Source organism: Sapajus apella, unplaced genomic scaffold, assembly GCF_009761245.1.
Source record: "Sapajus apella isolate SASKATOON/1434 unplaced genomic scaffold, GSC_monkey_1.0 scaffold114, whole genome shotgun sequence".
Lineage (NCBI taxonomy): Eukaryota > Metazoa > Chordata > Mammalia > Primates > Cebidae > Sapajus > Sapajus apella.
Window position 1 is genome coordinate 753,778 of NW_022437054.1, and position 16,971 is coordinate 770,748.

Below are 16,971 nucleotides of genomic sequence, written 5' to 3' on the forward strand. Positions count from 1 at the left end.
CAAAAAAAAAAAAAAAAAAAAAAAAAAAAAAAAAAAGATATTACAAATATAAGCCAGGCACAGTGGCTCATGCCTGTAATCCCAGCACTTTGGGAGGCAAACCTTGTGCTCTGTAGACAAAAAAGAAAAAAAATCCAAGATCTGAGCATAAGCTTTGTCTACAATTATATATATGTGTATGTGTGTACATATATATGTGTACATATGTGTGTCTACAATTATATACATGTACACACATATATACATATAATTGTAGACACATATACATATATACAATTGCAGCAATTAAAAATAGTAGAAACAATGGAGTATTAAGTTGTAATAATTTCCCAGAGAGTAGATTAGAAAGGCAAATACTTAGAAAATAGGAGTGAAAGGATAGTAAAATTAGGAAGTCTGACCAGGAATTTCTACTGAAAAAAAGAAAGGAGCTGGAATTAAGCCTGTAAAATAACAGACAAAATATTAAATGAGGTTTAATATTTTGTCTGTTATTGTCTGGGAGACTGAGGCAGGCAGATCACTTGAGCCCAGGAGTTTGAGACCAACCTGGCAACATGGAAAAACCCCGTCTCTACAAAAAATTAGCCTGGCTTCGAGGCGCATGCCTGTAGCTCCAGCTACTCAGAAGGCTGAGGTGGGAGGATTGCTTGAACCCAGGAGATCGAGGAGGTAGTCAGTTACATTCCAACCTCAGTGACACAGTGAGACCCTGTCTCAAAAAAATAAATAAATAAAAATAAAACAAAAAGTAAAATAAAAACAAAAGAGAACAGGATGGAAATAGGAAAGAAAATATGAGGGAGAGAAGACAGGTGAGAAGAATAAAAAACACTTTTAAAGGGAAGAAAAAAAGGAAGAAGGAAAAAGAATGAAACGGTAATTATTGCAGAAATAATATAAGAAAACATCCCAGAATTGAAGGCCTTGTGTTTTCGGATTACAGAGCTCAAAACACTAGGCAGAAAAATAAACAAGAAATCTAAGATTTATTATGTTGAAATTTCAGACCATTGGAGATAAAGCGGTCCAAAAAGCATCCTGAGGAAATAGAAGTGATACCTAAAGGGAAATTGGAATGCCATGGGACTTCTGAATAACTGCACCGAAAGCGGGGATACCTCTCTGGGAAGATCCAGCCAAACCTCCTGTCAGGGATTTATGCTCCATTCTCCCTTTCTCAGGAAGTTAATACAGAATATACTACATCAAAATAAAACGATGCAAGTAAGTAAATCCAGGAGGATAAACCACAGGATCTAAAAATTCCGCATAAGTGAGTAAGCAGCACATTTCTCAGACCCATGGTGAGGAGAGTCCCAGGAAAACATCTGTTCAGCAGGCTGAGAGAACGCAGGTGCAAACTGGAGCAAAAGGAGAAAAGGCTCCCGGAAGCATCTGGAGACCTCTAAAGAGCTATCTCAAGGAAAAATAATGGAACTGAGTGATTATCTGTCAGATTTAACCATAAGGAATATTCTATCTAGTGCAAGCGTATTCAACTCAAGAGTCAAAGAAGCGTCATTTAATATTTTGTCTGTTATTTTACTTTCTTCCTGAAAAGCTGGGTAATTTTCTAGCCTATCATATTACCACAAATAGAACTTTAATATGGATTTTGAAAAGCAAATCAATGTAAAACAGTTGTTAAGAATACAGACACTGGCGTCAGCCAGTCTGGCTTTGTAACATGGATCTTGGCTTTATCTGCTATGTGATATTGGGCAAGTCACTTCCCTTCGTTGCGTCTCACTTGTCTCATCTCTAAAATAAGGAAAGCAATAGCAGCTTCCTCAGAGTACCCGTAAAGCACTGAGTATGTTTGGTGACCTGACATCATTATGTTTGCCTCTCCGTGAGAATTCGTAAAGAGAGGACACAAGAAATGAGGAGATGAGAAGAGGGAGGATGGTCTGTAGGGGAATAGGGAAGGAGGAAGATACAAATTGGGAGGAAAATGATATAAAAATAGGTTTTATTAAGCAAGTCTTGCTGTATGTTATACGCTATAATTCACCTCTTTCTGTTTTCTCAAAAAGCAATCCTCACTAAAGACCTACATTACTTTCCTTTTCTTTGCTTTGCTTTTTTTGAGATGAAATCTCACTCTCTTGCCCAGGCTAGAGTGCAGTGGCGTGATCTTGGCCCACTGCAACCTCTGCCTCCCGGATTCAAGTGATTTTCTGGCCTCAACCACCTGAGCAGCTGGAATTACAGGTATGTGCCATCACGCCCAGTTAATTTTTGTATTTTTAGTAGCAGTGGGGTTTCACCGTGTTGGTCAGGCTGATCTTGAACTCCTGACCTTGTGATCCACCCGCCTCGGCCTCCCAAAGTGCTGGAATTGCAGGCGAGAGCCACCATGCCTGGCCTACTTTTATATATATATATATATATATATATATATATATTTTTTTTTTTTTAAGCAGAATTTATTGGTTTTTTTTGGGGGTGGTGGTGGATGTGATACTGTACTAAGGTTGGTTTCTAGGTGGTTTAATCTTACTCTTATTACATATTTACCTTACAGGAGTCAGTAACTTCACCACAAAGGCTGTTGTGTTTAATAAGCATCTCCATTGCTTTGGCTATCTATCTGACACATAAGTAGTCATCAAAACAAAATAAGCCAAGAGAACTTGAACAAAATGAAACAATAAGTGAAATTTATTTTAATAAAATTTTCAATTATAAAATTTTTAATTATAAAATAATCTTTAGACGTTAGGCTATTCTAACACCAATCACAGTAAGAAAGATGAAGATTACAAACCTTAACCCGCTTAGTACGGAATACTTACAAAACATAGAGCAGGGTTTCTTGGACTCGAACTCCTGAGGCCCGCCCCAGCCTCCCAAAGTGCTAGGATTACAGGCGTGAGCCACCGCGCCTGGCATAGAGCAGGATTTCTCAGCCTCTACACTGTTGTCATCTTGGGGCGGATAAATCCTTGTTGTGGGGCGTTGGTCTGGTGACTAGTAGGGGTTTGGCCTCCAACCACCAGCTGCCCCCGCCGCCACCCCCGCCCCGCCACCACTCACCCCCACACCACTCACCGCCCCCCCGCCACAATTCACGGCCCCCCTGCACCCTCCCCCGCACCCCGCACCAGCTGAGACAACCAAAAATATCTTCAGATCTTGCCAAATGTCCCCTGGAGAGAAAACTGACTCCAGGCTGAGAAGTACCACATTAGACGTATTCTAACACAAAAATTACCTGTAACCCTCATCTAGAAATGTCAACTTTTTCTTTACATAAGTCAAAATTACAGAGCACGGTTATATTGAACTTACTGTTCTACAGCCAGTTTTTTCTTCACTCGGTAATGCCACAGTAACGTTTTCATTATGTGATATCCCTGTACAGGATGAGTTTTAATGGATGCTGGTGCTAACATCGTCTGAAATTGAGGTAGAAGGCGGGACTCTGACACCAGGCCAGATTGAGGATTAGCTAATCATCATAATTTACATAAGGAATCCGTAGCATTAGAGATTTGATTGTTTAAAATAAGGCTGGTTTCCTTATTTGCTTATTTCCTTAGAATAATAATCCCAAATCTGATGATTTCCTTAGAATACATTCTTATGAGTAGACTGAGCTCAAACTAAATTTGGTGCTGTCCAGTGGTATGGCGATGTAATTCAGAACATCCTCCAGTCTTGCCTTCACCCGGTAAGAGTCCTTTACTCGCGATTCATTCTCTTGCAGTCAGCCTGACCGCCCCGCGCCTCTGCCAGGCGGGACGACAAAGACCGCCTCGGGAGTGGTGGTGAGCAGTATCGACCTCCTCCAGCAGGAGGCGCTGTGAGATCCGCGGCGGTCCGGGACAAACCAGCAAGCCGCTCTCGGTCCGCGGACGCTCTGCCCGCCCACCCGGTTTTTCCCCGGGAGGCCCCGGGGTTTGGGGAAGTGTTTCTAGGAGACGGCGCTCGCCGGTTGCGCCTGCGCGGTTGACGCTAGCGGGGCCGCCTGACGGACCCGCGGCGCTGGCAGGCCAAGGGAGTTCCCGCTTGCTCTCGGTGGTTGTCACCGCGCGGTTTCTCTAGCCCCATGGTACGCCGGTGAGACCGGCTGCAGGCTGACGTCTCCTCGCGATGGAGCATATCCGGACGACCAAGGTAGTTGGGCGCAGGACAGTCAGTCTCCGGGGGCCCTGGTCCGACCCGGCCGAGGCAGGAGGCGACGAAGGCTCGGCAGTCCTGACTGGGGCTGGCGGCCGGCCTGGTGGCGACCTGGCCCGTGGCGGGAGGGTCTGGCCAGGCCTGGTCTTGGAGGGCAGGGTCAGCTTGGGCCAAGCTGGGTGCAGGGGCCTCCTACGGGAGCAGGGGTCCCTCTTTCAGCATCTCGGAGTGCGTAGGGGTAAGTCCGGAAAACCGGTCGCCGCCCTTCTAGCTCTGTTTCCTCGGACAAAATTGGGGTCCTTTAACTTTGGGGTCTTTCAGCCTTTCGTCGCCTCATCTACCGGAAAACCGGTCTTCGTGTTAATATTATGATGCTGTGTAAGCTTGTCCTTGCTCACGGTTTGTTCTCCGTGTCACAGACTCAACATTACGAGTTTTGGAGGAGCTGAGCTCAGCACTCCGCTCCCCTCCCTCTGCTGTCTGGGTCTGCAGTCTTTCAGATCCGGTGTTTCCGTGTCTGTGCTTCGAACTTCGGGCACTGTCCTAAGTGTCAGTAGTCAGTTGAACAGGAGTTCTGCAAAAGAGAAAAATGTTACTCCGTATTTTTAAAAGGTCGAATGCAGCTTTATTCGATTGACCTTATTACACTCCATGCTTAATTTTTGTATGTGGAAGACCTTTGTTTTGAGAATGAACAAATATTTTTATCTCGTTACAAATTAAAAAGCATAAGGAAATGACGTTAGAATATCACCAAATTACGTGTCCAACAACATTTAAGTTAAACTTTAACTTTGGGAGGGAGAAAAGCATAAATTGAGACGAGAAGAATTGAATAACATTTTGAGGTCACTGCGAGCCCAGTGCAAGGCAGCCTCTGCACGTTTTACCAAAGCTAAAGTCCTGTTAGTTGCTGCCCATCTTAAAGTTACGGCTCATTTAGGGAACCACCAGACGTTCGTTGTCTTCATTGTCCCAAGAAGAATTTGTGTTTTTTAAATGTTTCACAAACCTTTTAAAGGTGCACATGAATTTTTATTACAGCTTGTCTTTAACATTGTGCATACCATGTCTAATAAAATTGAAGATGCTGAAAACTAACTCCTTAAAAATTTTTTTTAAGAGAAGATAAAATAACTTGAGAATTCAAGTTGTTGGTACTTAAATTGTGAAAATAGAAGGGTGCTTAAGTCTATAACCAGTAGAAGATGGAAAAGAGGCTAGAGTGGACATTGGATTAGATTCTTGTATTGGTTCCAGATGTGTATTATGTAGTAGTTATGTGCATGTGACTTCCTTCTGCATCAGTTTGAACCTTCTCTGTGTATTTTTCATATACTTTCTACGGTGCTTAAGCACACAATCGAAAACCAGTTAAAGGCTGGGCACGGTGGCTCATGCCTGTAATCCCAGCACTTTGGGAGGCCAAGGTAGGTGGATCACTTGAGGTCGGGAGTTGGAGATCACCCTGGCCAATCTGACGAAACCCCTGTCTTTACTAAAAATACAAAAATTAGCCAGGCGCGGTGACAGGTACCTGTAATCCCAACTACTCAGGAGGTTGAGGCAGGAGAATTGCTTGAACCTGGGAGGTGGAGGTTGCAGTGAGCTGAGATTGTGCCACTGCACTCCAGCTTGGGAGGTAGAGCTAGACTCAGTCTCAAAAAAAAAGAAAAAAAAAAAAATTTAGCTGGATTCTGTGGTAGTCCCAGCTACTTGGGAGGCTGAGATGGGAGGATGGCTTGAGCCCAGGAAGTGGAGGTTACAATGAGCCAAGATTGCACCATTACACTCCAGCGTGGGTGACATTGTGGAGGGGGAAGAAAAAATCAATAAAAGTAAACTGAAATCTGATCAACTAGTACAAACCCTATTCTTAGGCAGATGATAAGAGTGAACAGACTTGGAAAATATTTCGGATCCCTTGGTTATTTTAAATATTTCCTCCTTCAATTTATTATGAATATATCTTTGTTTTTATTTGTAGAGTTGTAGCCCCTCTTACTAGCTCTTTGAAGGTTGTCACTGGTGACTTTCATTTTGTCTGATACTCCTTTTTTTTTTTTTTCGAGAAAGAGTCTTGCTCTGTTGCCGAGGCTGGAGTGCAGTGACCCGATCTTGACTCACTGCAACCTCCGCCTCCCAGGTTCAAGTGATTCTCCTGCCTCAGCCTCCAGAGTAGGAGGGATTATGGGCACGTACCACCATGCCCGGCTAATTTTTGTATTTTTAGTACAGATGGGGTTGCACCATGTTTGTCAGTCTGGTCTCAAACTCCTGACCTGGTGATCCACCTGCCTCGGCTCCCAAAGTGTTGGGAGTACCAGTGTGAGCCACCACGCCTGGCCTTTATATTCCTCTTTAACTACCAATTAATGAACTTTTCTTCAAGCAATGTTGTGATTTTGGCTTAACTTGACACAGTGGTCCCTTGCTGGTGGTTGAGTAAGGCCTTTTTAGAGAGTAAGAGATTTCTTATGAATTTTCTATTAAAACTGCTTTTCAAATATGCTCCTTTATTACTTTGAGTTGTTTTTCTACATTGGATCACTACTCTGGAGTAATGTTAAGTGGGTGTGTATAGACCGCAATTAAATATTTACAGGGTACCTAGTATGTGCCAGACACTGTATTGACTCTGGGTATACAACAGCAAGATAGAGGTGGACCTCAGGGTACATTCTGTTAATTGTTGTGTGGACTGTAACATTTTCTTAAATTATTAGTGTATTGGGAAAATAACTTATTCTTAAAAGATTGATTTGAACATAGCCAACTTTTGTTTCCATTATGCATCGCCTTCACCTGGATTTAGGTAGTTTGCTGCAAAAATAAGTGTAAGTATTTAAGAACCAAAAATGGATTGTTTCAGATTTATTAGCTGTTTTGACTTCTATGTAGCTTAGTCATTGTGATCAAGATTGACTATAGAGTGGCCTTTATGACTATTTAGTGATTTGTTTTATGTTGTTCAGCCAGTTGTATTTGATAAGTAATAATTACCATTTATTGTGCAAATGTATGTCAATATAGCCAATTATATAATACTATCACTTTATAATATGTACAATTGCATAAATATGTTAATTGATACAGTATCATCACTGATCTCTTAAATAACCCTGTCAGTTGAGTATTATTATCTCCATTTATAGGTGAGGAGGAAATAGGCTTAGAGAATTTAAGTAACCTGCTCAATTAGCTCATGAGAGATAGAATTAGGATTTAAATCAAGGTTTGTTTAACTCCAAAGACTATGTATGATTTTTCCAGAGCCTCTAATTTTAATCTTATTGTTAAATATGCATTAATGTTAATTCAGAAATAAATGCTGATAATTCGAAGAGCTTTTTTCCCCAAACCTCTTCTTGTCATAAATAAGTAATATTTATGTGGCACTGTTTCTAAATCATATTTAGGATTATTATTGCTTGCTAACCAGAGATTTATCAGATTAAGTATTTTGGTTGAATACTAATGTTCATATATATCCTTCTGTTTTGGTCACATTTGGTTTACTAACTGTATATGCTCAAAGATGTCAAGTCCCTGATTCTGGATTTCCAAAAGAGCATTTCCAAGCTATACTTATGAGTCATGTAACTGCTGCCTATCACTTTGAGCTCCATTTTGCCATAATGACATAGTCCTGCCAAGAAACAATGAGGAATATGCAGAGACAGTTCTTCTTTATGCAGTCTTTCTCCTTTCTCTGCCAGGCTCCAGTTCTTTGGCTGACATCGTGTATTGATGTTGAATGATATAGTGCTATCTGTGAATGGAACTTTACTGAATGGAATGGAAGAACTTTTTTAGAGCTATAAATGAAAGACTGATTCTTAGAGTTTGTAATTGAATGGAATGTCCCATAAAAATCTGATCCACTAAGGTCCAAATTGAGTTATTCCAAAAGTTATGCCTAACTTGTTCTTTAGCTTACTCCCTCTTTTTGTCACTAGAATGTGAGATCATCATGTATGTATACAAATATATCTTCTCTCTGAAAGAAGGAAGGAGATATAAAAATAAGAATGGATCAAGAATAATGAGAAACTGGTAATATTTAAATTATCTTTTAAATAAGAGCCAGTAGGTTTTGAGGGGTACCTGAATGTTTTTTTCTAAGTAAAGTGCTATTTAAAAAAAAAAAAAAAAAAAAAAGTGCTATTTTGATTTTCACTAATAACTATCCCATTTTACAGGTGAGGAAACTGAAACCCTGAGAGAATAAATAAAATAACTTGTCCTGGCTCACACAGTTACCTCTACCAAGGAAGAGGTGGAGCTGGGAATTTGAATTTAGGTCTTCCTGATAGCAAGCCTATTTTCTTAACCACATTCTCTTGCCTCACAGAATAATGATTTAATCGGGAGATTTGATTATTCAGTTGGGGCAGTGTGAGTAAGAATACAGAGGGGAGAATGGATAGGAGAAGCTTATGTGGTCAGATTTTTTTCTAGTAGCTAGCTGATTCTGAGGATCTAGTGTGGGGGAAAAGGTCTAGCCTCAGGAGTAGACTTGTGAGGGAGTTGTTTGTGTTTAGGTGAATCACTGAAATTTCTATTGTGGCTGAGTTTATGCAAGGAGAATATGTTGAGACTGTAGAGAAGAGTCTAAACACTTAAAAAGGGGTAAGCAGGCTGGGCATGGTGGCTCACGCCTATAATCCTAGCGTTTTGGGAGGTCAAGTCAGGTGGATCACTTGAGGTCAGGAGTTTGAGACAACCCTGGCCAACATGGTGAAATCCTGTCTTACTAAAAAAAACTTAGCTGGGCGTGGTGGCAGGCACCTGTAATCCCAGCTACTTGGGTGGCTGAGGCACAAGAATCACTTGAACCAGGGAGACGGAGATTGCAGTGAGCAGAGATCGCACCACTGCACTCCAGCCTGGGCGACAAAGCAACACTCTGTCTCAAACAAAAAGAAAGTGGGGGAGGTTGGCAAGCAGAGGAAGGGAAGCCACATGTATTTGGAAGAGGTGAAGCACAGATGGGAAGGACACAGTCTTCCCTGTTCTAAATTCCTTCTCTGCTCCATCCTCTGGCTGCTTCCTCCTCCTTGGGCCAGGCACTGTTCTAGGTTCAAACTCCTGCCGTTATAACTTGTTTTCTAGTTGGAGAAGAGATAACAATAAACAAAATTAAGTTCAATGTATAGTATGTTAGATGGTGGTAAATGCTATGGATAAAAATAAAGCAAGCCAGGGCTCTGGAGAATATGAGGGTTAAGAAGGGGGTTTAAGGGAGGACTGCTATAAATCGAGTGGTTAGGGAAGCTCTTACTAAGAAGGTGACTCTTGAGTACAGACCTGAAACTGATAAGGGAGTAAGCCATCCCCACGTGAGGGAAGGGGATAAGAGTCCCAACAAAGGGAACAACAGGGGCAAAAACCCTTTGAGGGCATGCCTGGTTGCTAAGAACAAGCAAGACAGCTAGAGCAGGGTGAGTGAAGGAGAACACAGTAGAAGATTAAAGTTGGGGGACAGGGGCAAGTTACTATAGTTTTGAAGGCCACTGTAAAATCTTTGCTTTTTTTTTTTTTTTTTTTTTTTTTTTTTTTTTTTTTTTTTTTTTTGTGTGTGTGTGTGTGTGTGTGTGTGTGTGTGTGTGAGAAATAGGAAGCCATTGATAGAATAAGCAAAGTAAGATAAAACTGAAAAGTGCCCACTGGATTTACAATCTGAGGTTACACTCTCGCCTCTTGAGGTCCATGACTGCTTCATTTGATAATTTATGCAACCAGACACTGTTCTAGAAATTAAGATACATGAACAAAAAACATAATCTCTGCCCTCCACTTTATGAACGGCAACTTGATGTGCTCATTCATTTTGAAAGAGAATTCTTGGCAGGATGTCAGTGTGAAATGATTCTGAGAGTCCCAGATGAGTGCCTGGCTATAGGGAAGGAGCGTGACAAACCAGCGGAGCAGTGATGGTGCATTTTCTACTTCAGTAGCCACAGCATCTGTTGTTTTAGAAATCTGTTGTTTTTGTATATAGTTGTAGAATAAGTACAACTGTTGGTCACAGAAGTCTGATTGAAAAAGGCCATTGGTCCCTTCCTGTCCCAGAAGCCACTTTTTCCTTGGGGATAAAAAGGTGTCTGAATTTTCTGAATGTGATTCTGTTTGTGTGTTTTTCAAAACAAAAACTCCCTGTGTTTTTCATTTCCAACTTTTTCTTCTTTTCTTTTCCTTTCCTCTTTTCTCTTTCCCCTTTCCTTTCTCCCTTCTTCTTTGTCCTTTCTCCTGTCTTTCTCATTTCCTTTCCAATAGGACCTTACTCTGTCACCTAGGCTGGAGTGCAGTGATCATAGCTCATTGCAGTCTCTACTTCCTGGGCTTAAGCAATCCTCCTGTCTTGGCCTCCCAAAGTGTTGGGATTACAGGCGTGAGCCACTACACTTGGCCCCAACGTTTCCTGAATGTAATTCTGTGTGTGTGGGAGGGGAGGGGTTCTCTGTGTTTTCTAATTCTAACTTCATAATTGACTGAAATTTGAACTTTCTGCATAGATGATTAGGGTACCTTTTAGTGTAGGCCCATAGTTGGCAACAATTCAACTAAATAGTCCTTAAAGTAATGTGTGTTGGCATTTACCATTCCTCCCCAAAGTGACATCTTCTAGTTCCTTTCTCCTTGCTCCATTTTCTTTCTTCATTTGTTCTTTCTTTTCCCAAAGGCTTTTTTCCATTTAGTTTTTGGTTGTGATGATACATAATTTAAGGATCCTAACACTGTTTCTGTAGTACTTCAGTGATAGTGACCTGAAAGAGTTATAGTTGCTTCCTAAACATCTGACTTAACACATTTCCAAGAAAAGACTGGGGAAAATCTGTAGCCATATCTGTAAAATACTTTTAGTTCCTTGGTGAAAGTGGGAAATGTAAAGAAGCAGTTGGTTTTTAGAAGTTGACTAAGTCTGTGGTTTGAAATTTGTATGCCAGTGATTTTAGCAAAGAAAAAGATTTGATTTCCCCTCATTAGGGGTGAAGGGTGGGATTTGTCAAAAACAGCAAAATAATCAGTGTTTTTTCTCAGAAAGTCTCTTATTGAGAACTTTAGGGTAAATACTAAATAAATGTTTTGGAATAATTTCAGATTAATTTCACTATCTGTCAATTCATATAGAAATTGTCCTATTGAAGCAGTTGTATGTAATGATTTTCCATTATATGGATTTGAATGTAAGTTGGCATATGCTAAGGTAGTCCTCAATTTATTATATTAAAGACATTTTTTTCTTTTGGACTTTTTTTTTTCTGTATTACTTTATCTTAGGCAATGGCAACCAGTGTGACAAGTTAAAACCCTTAAGAAACCTTTTTCCTCCTCTCTTGCTTCCTTTCTCAGTTTTGTTCTTATCTCAAGATGGACTTCCTCTCTGTCACAGCTTACTCTAGGCCTAATATCAACCAGTCATCTAGATCGCTTCATTAGCTTCTTTCCTGGTTGCCCATAATCAACCCAGCATTTTCTCCACATGGACACTGGAATGATCTTATAAGCCATATTTGCTGATAGACTACTATACTTTAAAACCTCTCTATCTTTGTTAATCTACAGCACAGATTCTGTACCTTAACATATGTGTTTTTTAAATCAGATAAAATGTTATGCCTCTGCTATTGAGACATAAATATCTCCTCTGTTGAGAATTTTATATTTTCTCTGTATTCCTGTTAGTGAAGAACATTTTGTTGATCTTTGCTTTCATCATTTGCAGTGGTTTTTTCCAACTATAGAACACCTAGAATATATAATTTGCCAAACTCCAAATGCATCCTTCTTTTTTGTTTATTTGAACTTAACTGGACAGTGGCTTGACATAGAAGACTATCAGGGCTCTACCTACTTCACCAGATTACTAACTACAGTAGATTTTGCAAATATTTACTTGAACACTTTATTGCTTATATTTATTAGGCAAATAAAGATAGAGTACCTGTATTAGTCCATTTTCACACTGTTATAAAGAACAACCCAAGACTGGGTAATTTATAAAGGAAAGAGGTTCAATTGATTCACAGTTCCGCATGGCTAGGGAGGCCTCAGGAAACTTAACAATCTTGGTAGAAGGCAAAGGAGAAGCAAGGCTATCTTCTCATGGTGGCAGAAGAGAGACAGCAAAGGGAAAAATTGCCCCAGTTGAAAACCATCAGATCTCATGAGAACTCACTCACTGTTCTCTCACATGAGAGAACAGCATGGGGGAACCACCCCCAAGATTCAATCACCTCCCACCGGGTCTCTCCCACCACACATGGGGATTACAATCCAAGGTGAAATTTGGATGGGGACACAGAGCCAAACCATGTCATTACCTGACATTTATTATCCAACCTTTCAATAGCACTCTGAAAAGAGATTATTGCCCTTATTTTAGAGATAAAGAAATGAGATCCAGATAGATCAGCCTTTAGTTGATAGCCAGTACATTTTTGTTGAGTTAAAAAGTAAACTCGTTTCTGATAGTTTGTATTTATGTGCATGTTCTCCAAAGATATATGTGTATTTGTGTGTGTACATGCATGTAATGCAGTTGTGCATTTTATTTTATTTTATTTTATTTTATTTTATTTTATTTTATTATGACAGAGTCTCACTCTGTCACCCAGGCTGGAGTGCAATGACTCAGCCTCTGTTCATTGCAGCCTTTGCCTCCAGGGTTCAAGTGATTCTCATGCCTCCGCCTCCAGAGTAGCTGGGATTATAGGTGTGCGCCACCATGCCCAACTAATTTTTATATTTTTAGTAAAGAAGAGGTTTTGCCATGTTGGCTAGGCTGGTCTCAAACTCTTGGGCTCAAGTGATTGCCCACCTCTGCCTCCCAAAGTGCTGGGATTCCAGTTGTGAGCCATGGCACCCAGTAGTAATTGTGCATTTTAAAGGATCAAATTTGTAATAAGCTCCTTTAAAAAGTGGGAGAGCTAGATAAGCTGAGGCTGTAAATATTTGGGAAAAGAGCCAAAGGTAGAGAAGAAAGCTGGCCTCATGTGTGTTAAGAGTTAGAAAAATTAATTTGGAGTTAAAGTTAGAAGGAATATCAGTTGCATAAGAATGAGCAGGTGAATTTGTGAAAAATACAGATTCTTGGTCTTCATTTCCTCAGATGTCTGAGTGAAGTTGGGATGAGGCTTTGGATTTGTACTTTCGCAAAGTTTTAGAGGTGAGTCATATGAACGGCTAGGATTTGAATCATGTATAGCTCACCAGAATGAAAGATCTAACAAAGATAATTTCAGATTATTTTTCATGTAAAATTAGGGGGAATCAGGAAATAGGCTTAGAGTGTTGGAAAGAGCATTTTCACAAATTTCCCGTCTTGATAATCAGAGACCCAGCCAGAAAGAATTACACAATTCTAGAGGAGTGATTTTATTCTAATTGAATGATAGAGGATTGAAAGTCCAAAGAAGTACTACACACAGAAAAAAAACCCAAACCAAAAAACTGAACTATACCTATGTGTTCTACTAGTAGTTTGTCTATTTGTTTTTAGTTGTTGCTGATTTATTCAAGAATTACTGAACGAATACCTACCGTTCACCCACTGTGTAGGGAAAAGATAGCAGAGAGAGGGGAAAAGTATAATGGGATAAGGAAGAATCTTATTTAATAAATTGAATGATTTCAACAAAAGGGATCACTGGTAAATTGGGCACACCTTCTGATTTCACCTGGGGGAAATAATTTTTCTGTGGCAGTTCATCTTAGTTCAAGAGACATTTATTCTGTCAGTCACTCTGCTAGCCAATAGGAGATATTCATGCATAAATGAAAGACAGTCTTTGCCCTGGGCTATGTTATAGTCTTTAGTGGAAAAAACAGATACATGAACAGAGGCCTTCATTGTAATTTAGGAATTACTTTAATAGCGGTGAAAAGGGCAGATTTAAAAATATTTAGGTGATACAAATTGTAGGAATTGGTGATTGAATGTTGGGGGCTGAGAAAAAGTCATAGGATGATTCACAGATTTCCAGTGTGGGTGACTTGATGAGGATGAAGAATAACATTAACTCACATCCAAAATACAGAATTAGAAACATATTTGTGAGGGGTGGGAGGGAAAATCAGTTTTGTTTTTAGTATGTATAATGTGACTCAAACACATGTAAGTGGAGGCAGTATAGCATAATGGGAAGGTGTTTTGGCTTGGGAATCAGACCACATAGAGTTATAACTAAAATATTTATGACTTTGAGATAACTAACCAACCCTACCAAGTGTCAGTTTCTGTGGGGACAGTTCTAGTACATACTACACAGGAGATGTGAAAATTAAAAGAAATAATGTGTGTTAAGTACTTAGCACTAGGCACATAGTGAGATCTCAATTGTATGTGTGAACTCAGGAGATGTCCAGTTTGGGGAGTCATTAACATATAGGCTAAAATGATGACAGTAGGTAAGATTCCTATAGAGAGTGGACCCTTGAGGAAGAGTAGTAGTGAACAGAGCTTGTACAGAGAGGAATAAAATCCAAATGAAAAGTGGTGTGATCGTTTACTATGTATAGAAGCTTTGTAGATAATTGTGCTTCTTAGAGAAGTTGCAATTTAAGGTTTATGATTGGAGCACAACCAGGGATATTTATGACCTTTGAAAAATTCACAAACATAAAATTTCACATGGATTTCTTTTTAAACCAAACTTCCTATTTAATTAAATAGTAATAAAATCAGCCCCTCGATACTTTTAAACTACTTGCCAATATACTTTTTAATTTTTTCTGAGAAGCTATTTGAAACTCTGCGGAATGGTATAGACACAAATTATTTGCTTGAGTAGTGCTGATACTTTAAGGTTACCATAAGTTACCTTTATTTCCTTATATATTCATCAATTGTCTTCTTGTTAAAGCCTTAAAAACTTTGTTTTAATAGCTTAGGAAATGATACGGTTTGGCTCTGTGTCCCCACCCAAAAAGATAGGCAAGATCTTTATTACAGCAATTGCTCAGTGCTGGTTGGCTGCAATGCACTTTCCAGCCAAGTGAAGCACAACGAAGAGGAGTAAACAGTAGTTGATCCCATTTGTCTTAAAAGGTATTTAAGTTTTGATTTGCAGTGTGTCGTAAAATGAAGCTAGATTTTTATTTAAGGAAGAAATGGTCCTAAACAATGAAGTAAACATTTACATCGAAGAGAAATCTTCATTCAAGTTTATAAGTAGGAAGGCTTCCCATTTTCTTTCTTTCTTTCTTTTCTTTTTTTTTTTTGAGACAGTTTCGCTCTTACAGCCCAGGCTGGAGTGCAATGGTGTGATCTTGGCTCACTCAGCCTCTGCCTCCCAGGTTCAAGTGATTCTCCTGCCTCAGCTTCCTGAGTAGCTGGGATTACAGGCATGTGCCACCACACCTGGCTAATTTTGTATTTTTAGTAGAGATGGGGTTTCTCCATGTTGGTTAGTCTGGTCTTGAACTCCTGATCTCAGGTGATCCACCTGCCTTGGCCTCCCAAATAAAAGTAATTTATACTACTTTTGAAATGAGAAGGCTTACAGGTGTGAGGCACTGCACACAGTCAGCCTTCTTATTTTCTTGAAGGACAATATATAATAATGATCAGACAGTTTTTTGTGTAAAAAAATCAACTGTCAGACCATAGCTATTTAAATTAGATTATATCTCTAAGTTTCTAGAGGAAAGTGTTAAAACTGAATTAATTATCTTACCTGTGCAAGTGAAGTTTTGTATCAAAAACAAATTTTTAAATTTTACATTTAAATTTTAACTTTTTTGAACAAGTGCTGTTATAAGCAAAAACTTTCCATGGAAGTTACTTTGTGGAAGTGGGGAAGGGAGGGAGAAGCTAATCAGCCTTTTAAATGGTAGTGATTGATTACTTTGAAAATTTTAATTTTATAATGTGACATTTTGTTCAATTAGTAATGATAATGAAATATATTAATAAATGGGAGAAAATTACAGAATTAATGAGCTAGTGGTTATCTATGTAGATGATTTTGAAGATATAGATAATTTTTAAAAACTGTCTACAACCTGCTGGTACACATAAATTAACATTTTTTAGGTTGGTAGTGATTATTTTACTTTTTTTCCGTAAAAATGAATCACAAAAAGATGCCCAGCAGTAGTCTCCTGCACATTCCTGGTCAGCCCAAGTCCCACTCTCCACTCCTGTGGCAACATTGTGTGTGTGTGTATGTGTGTGTGTGTGTGTGTATGTGTGTACTAGTATTCATAAAGACATGCTATGTACCTGATCAGCTCAGGCACTAAAGGAGGCCAAAGTAGCATAGGACATAATTTATGCCAGGGAATTCAGAGCTAGAGGAATACAAGACTAACACATAAGTAATGAACTAATTTTCTAAGAAGGATTCATGTCTGGAGGCAGGATGTTAGTGAGTTTTGAAGAATGCTTACCACTTAGCTAAGTAGAAGAGACCGTTTTAGGAAAAGAGAACAGTGTAAGTAAAAGCCCAGCGCTGGACAAAAAACAATCATTTCCCTGTTGTGGGATAGTGAGGGGAATGTAGAGACGATAAGTTGGAGTTGGCAACCATTTAACTGTTTCCTCATTTGGTTTTCTGGTAGTTTACTCTAAAACTCTAGATAGTAATATATTTATTTTTTAATTTTCCAACTTTAGATAAAAACGTTGACTCTTGGGTATGAAAAATGTTTTTGCTTGTTTGTTCTGCACCCCTCTTTTTCTTGCTCCTCTGAATATAAGTTTTACTGTTTTTTTTACAATGTGGTTCTCTATTGGTTACATTTGTAACTATAAATAATCTCTGTGGTGTTTGTGGCTTATCCATTCCCCAAAAAGATATATGGAATTTAACACTAAGTATTAAATAAGCTCTATGA

At 39.4% G+C, this 16,971-nt stretch overlaps 1 protein-coding gene across 1 annotated transcript in view; it reads left to right on the top strand.

Annotated features, from left to right (window-relative positions):
• The first annotated feature begins 3,350 nt into the window (after nucleotides 1-3,350).
• MTMR6 (myotubularin related protein 6) overlaps nucleotides 3,351-16,971 on the top strand; it is a 42,532-nt gene continuing 28,911 nt past the window's right edge. The window contains exon 1 of the mRNA XM_032260060.1: nucleotides 3,351-4,125. Coding sequence (XP_032115951.1) covers nucleotides 4,102-4,125 — 24 coding nt within the window. The 5' untranslated portion in view covers nucleotides 3,351-4,101. The remainder of the gene's footprint in view (nucleotides 4,126-16,971) is intronic.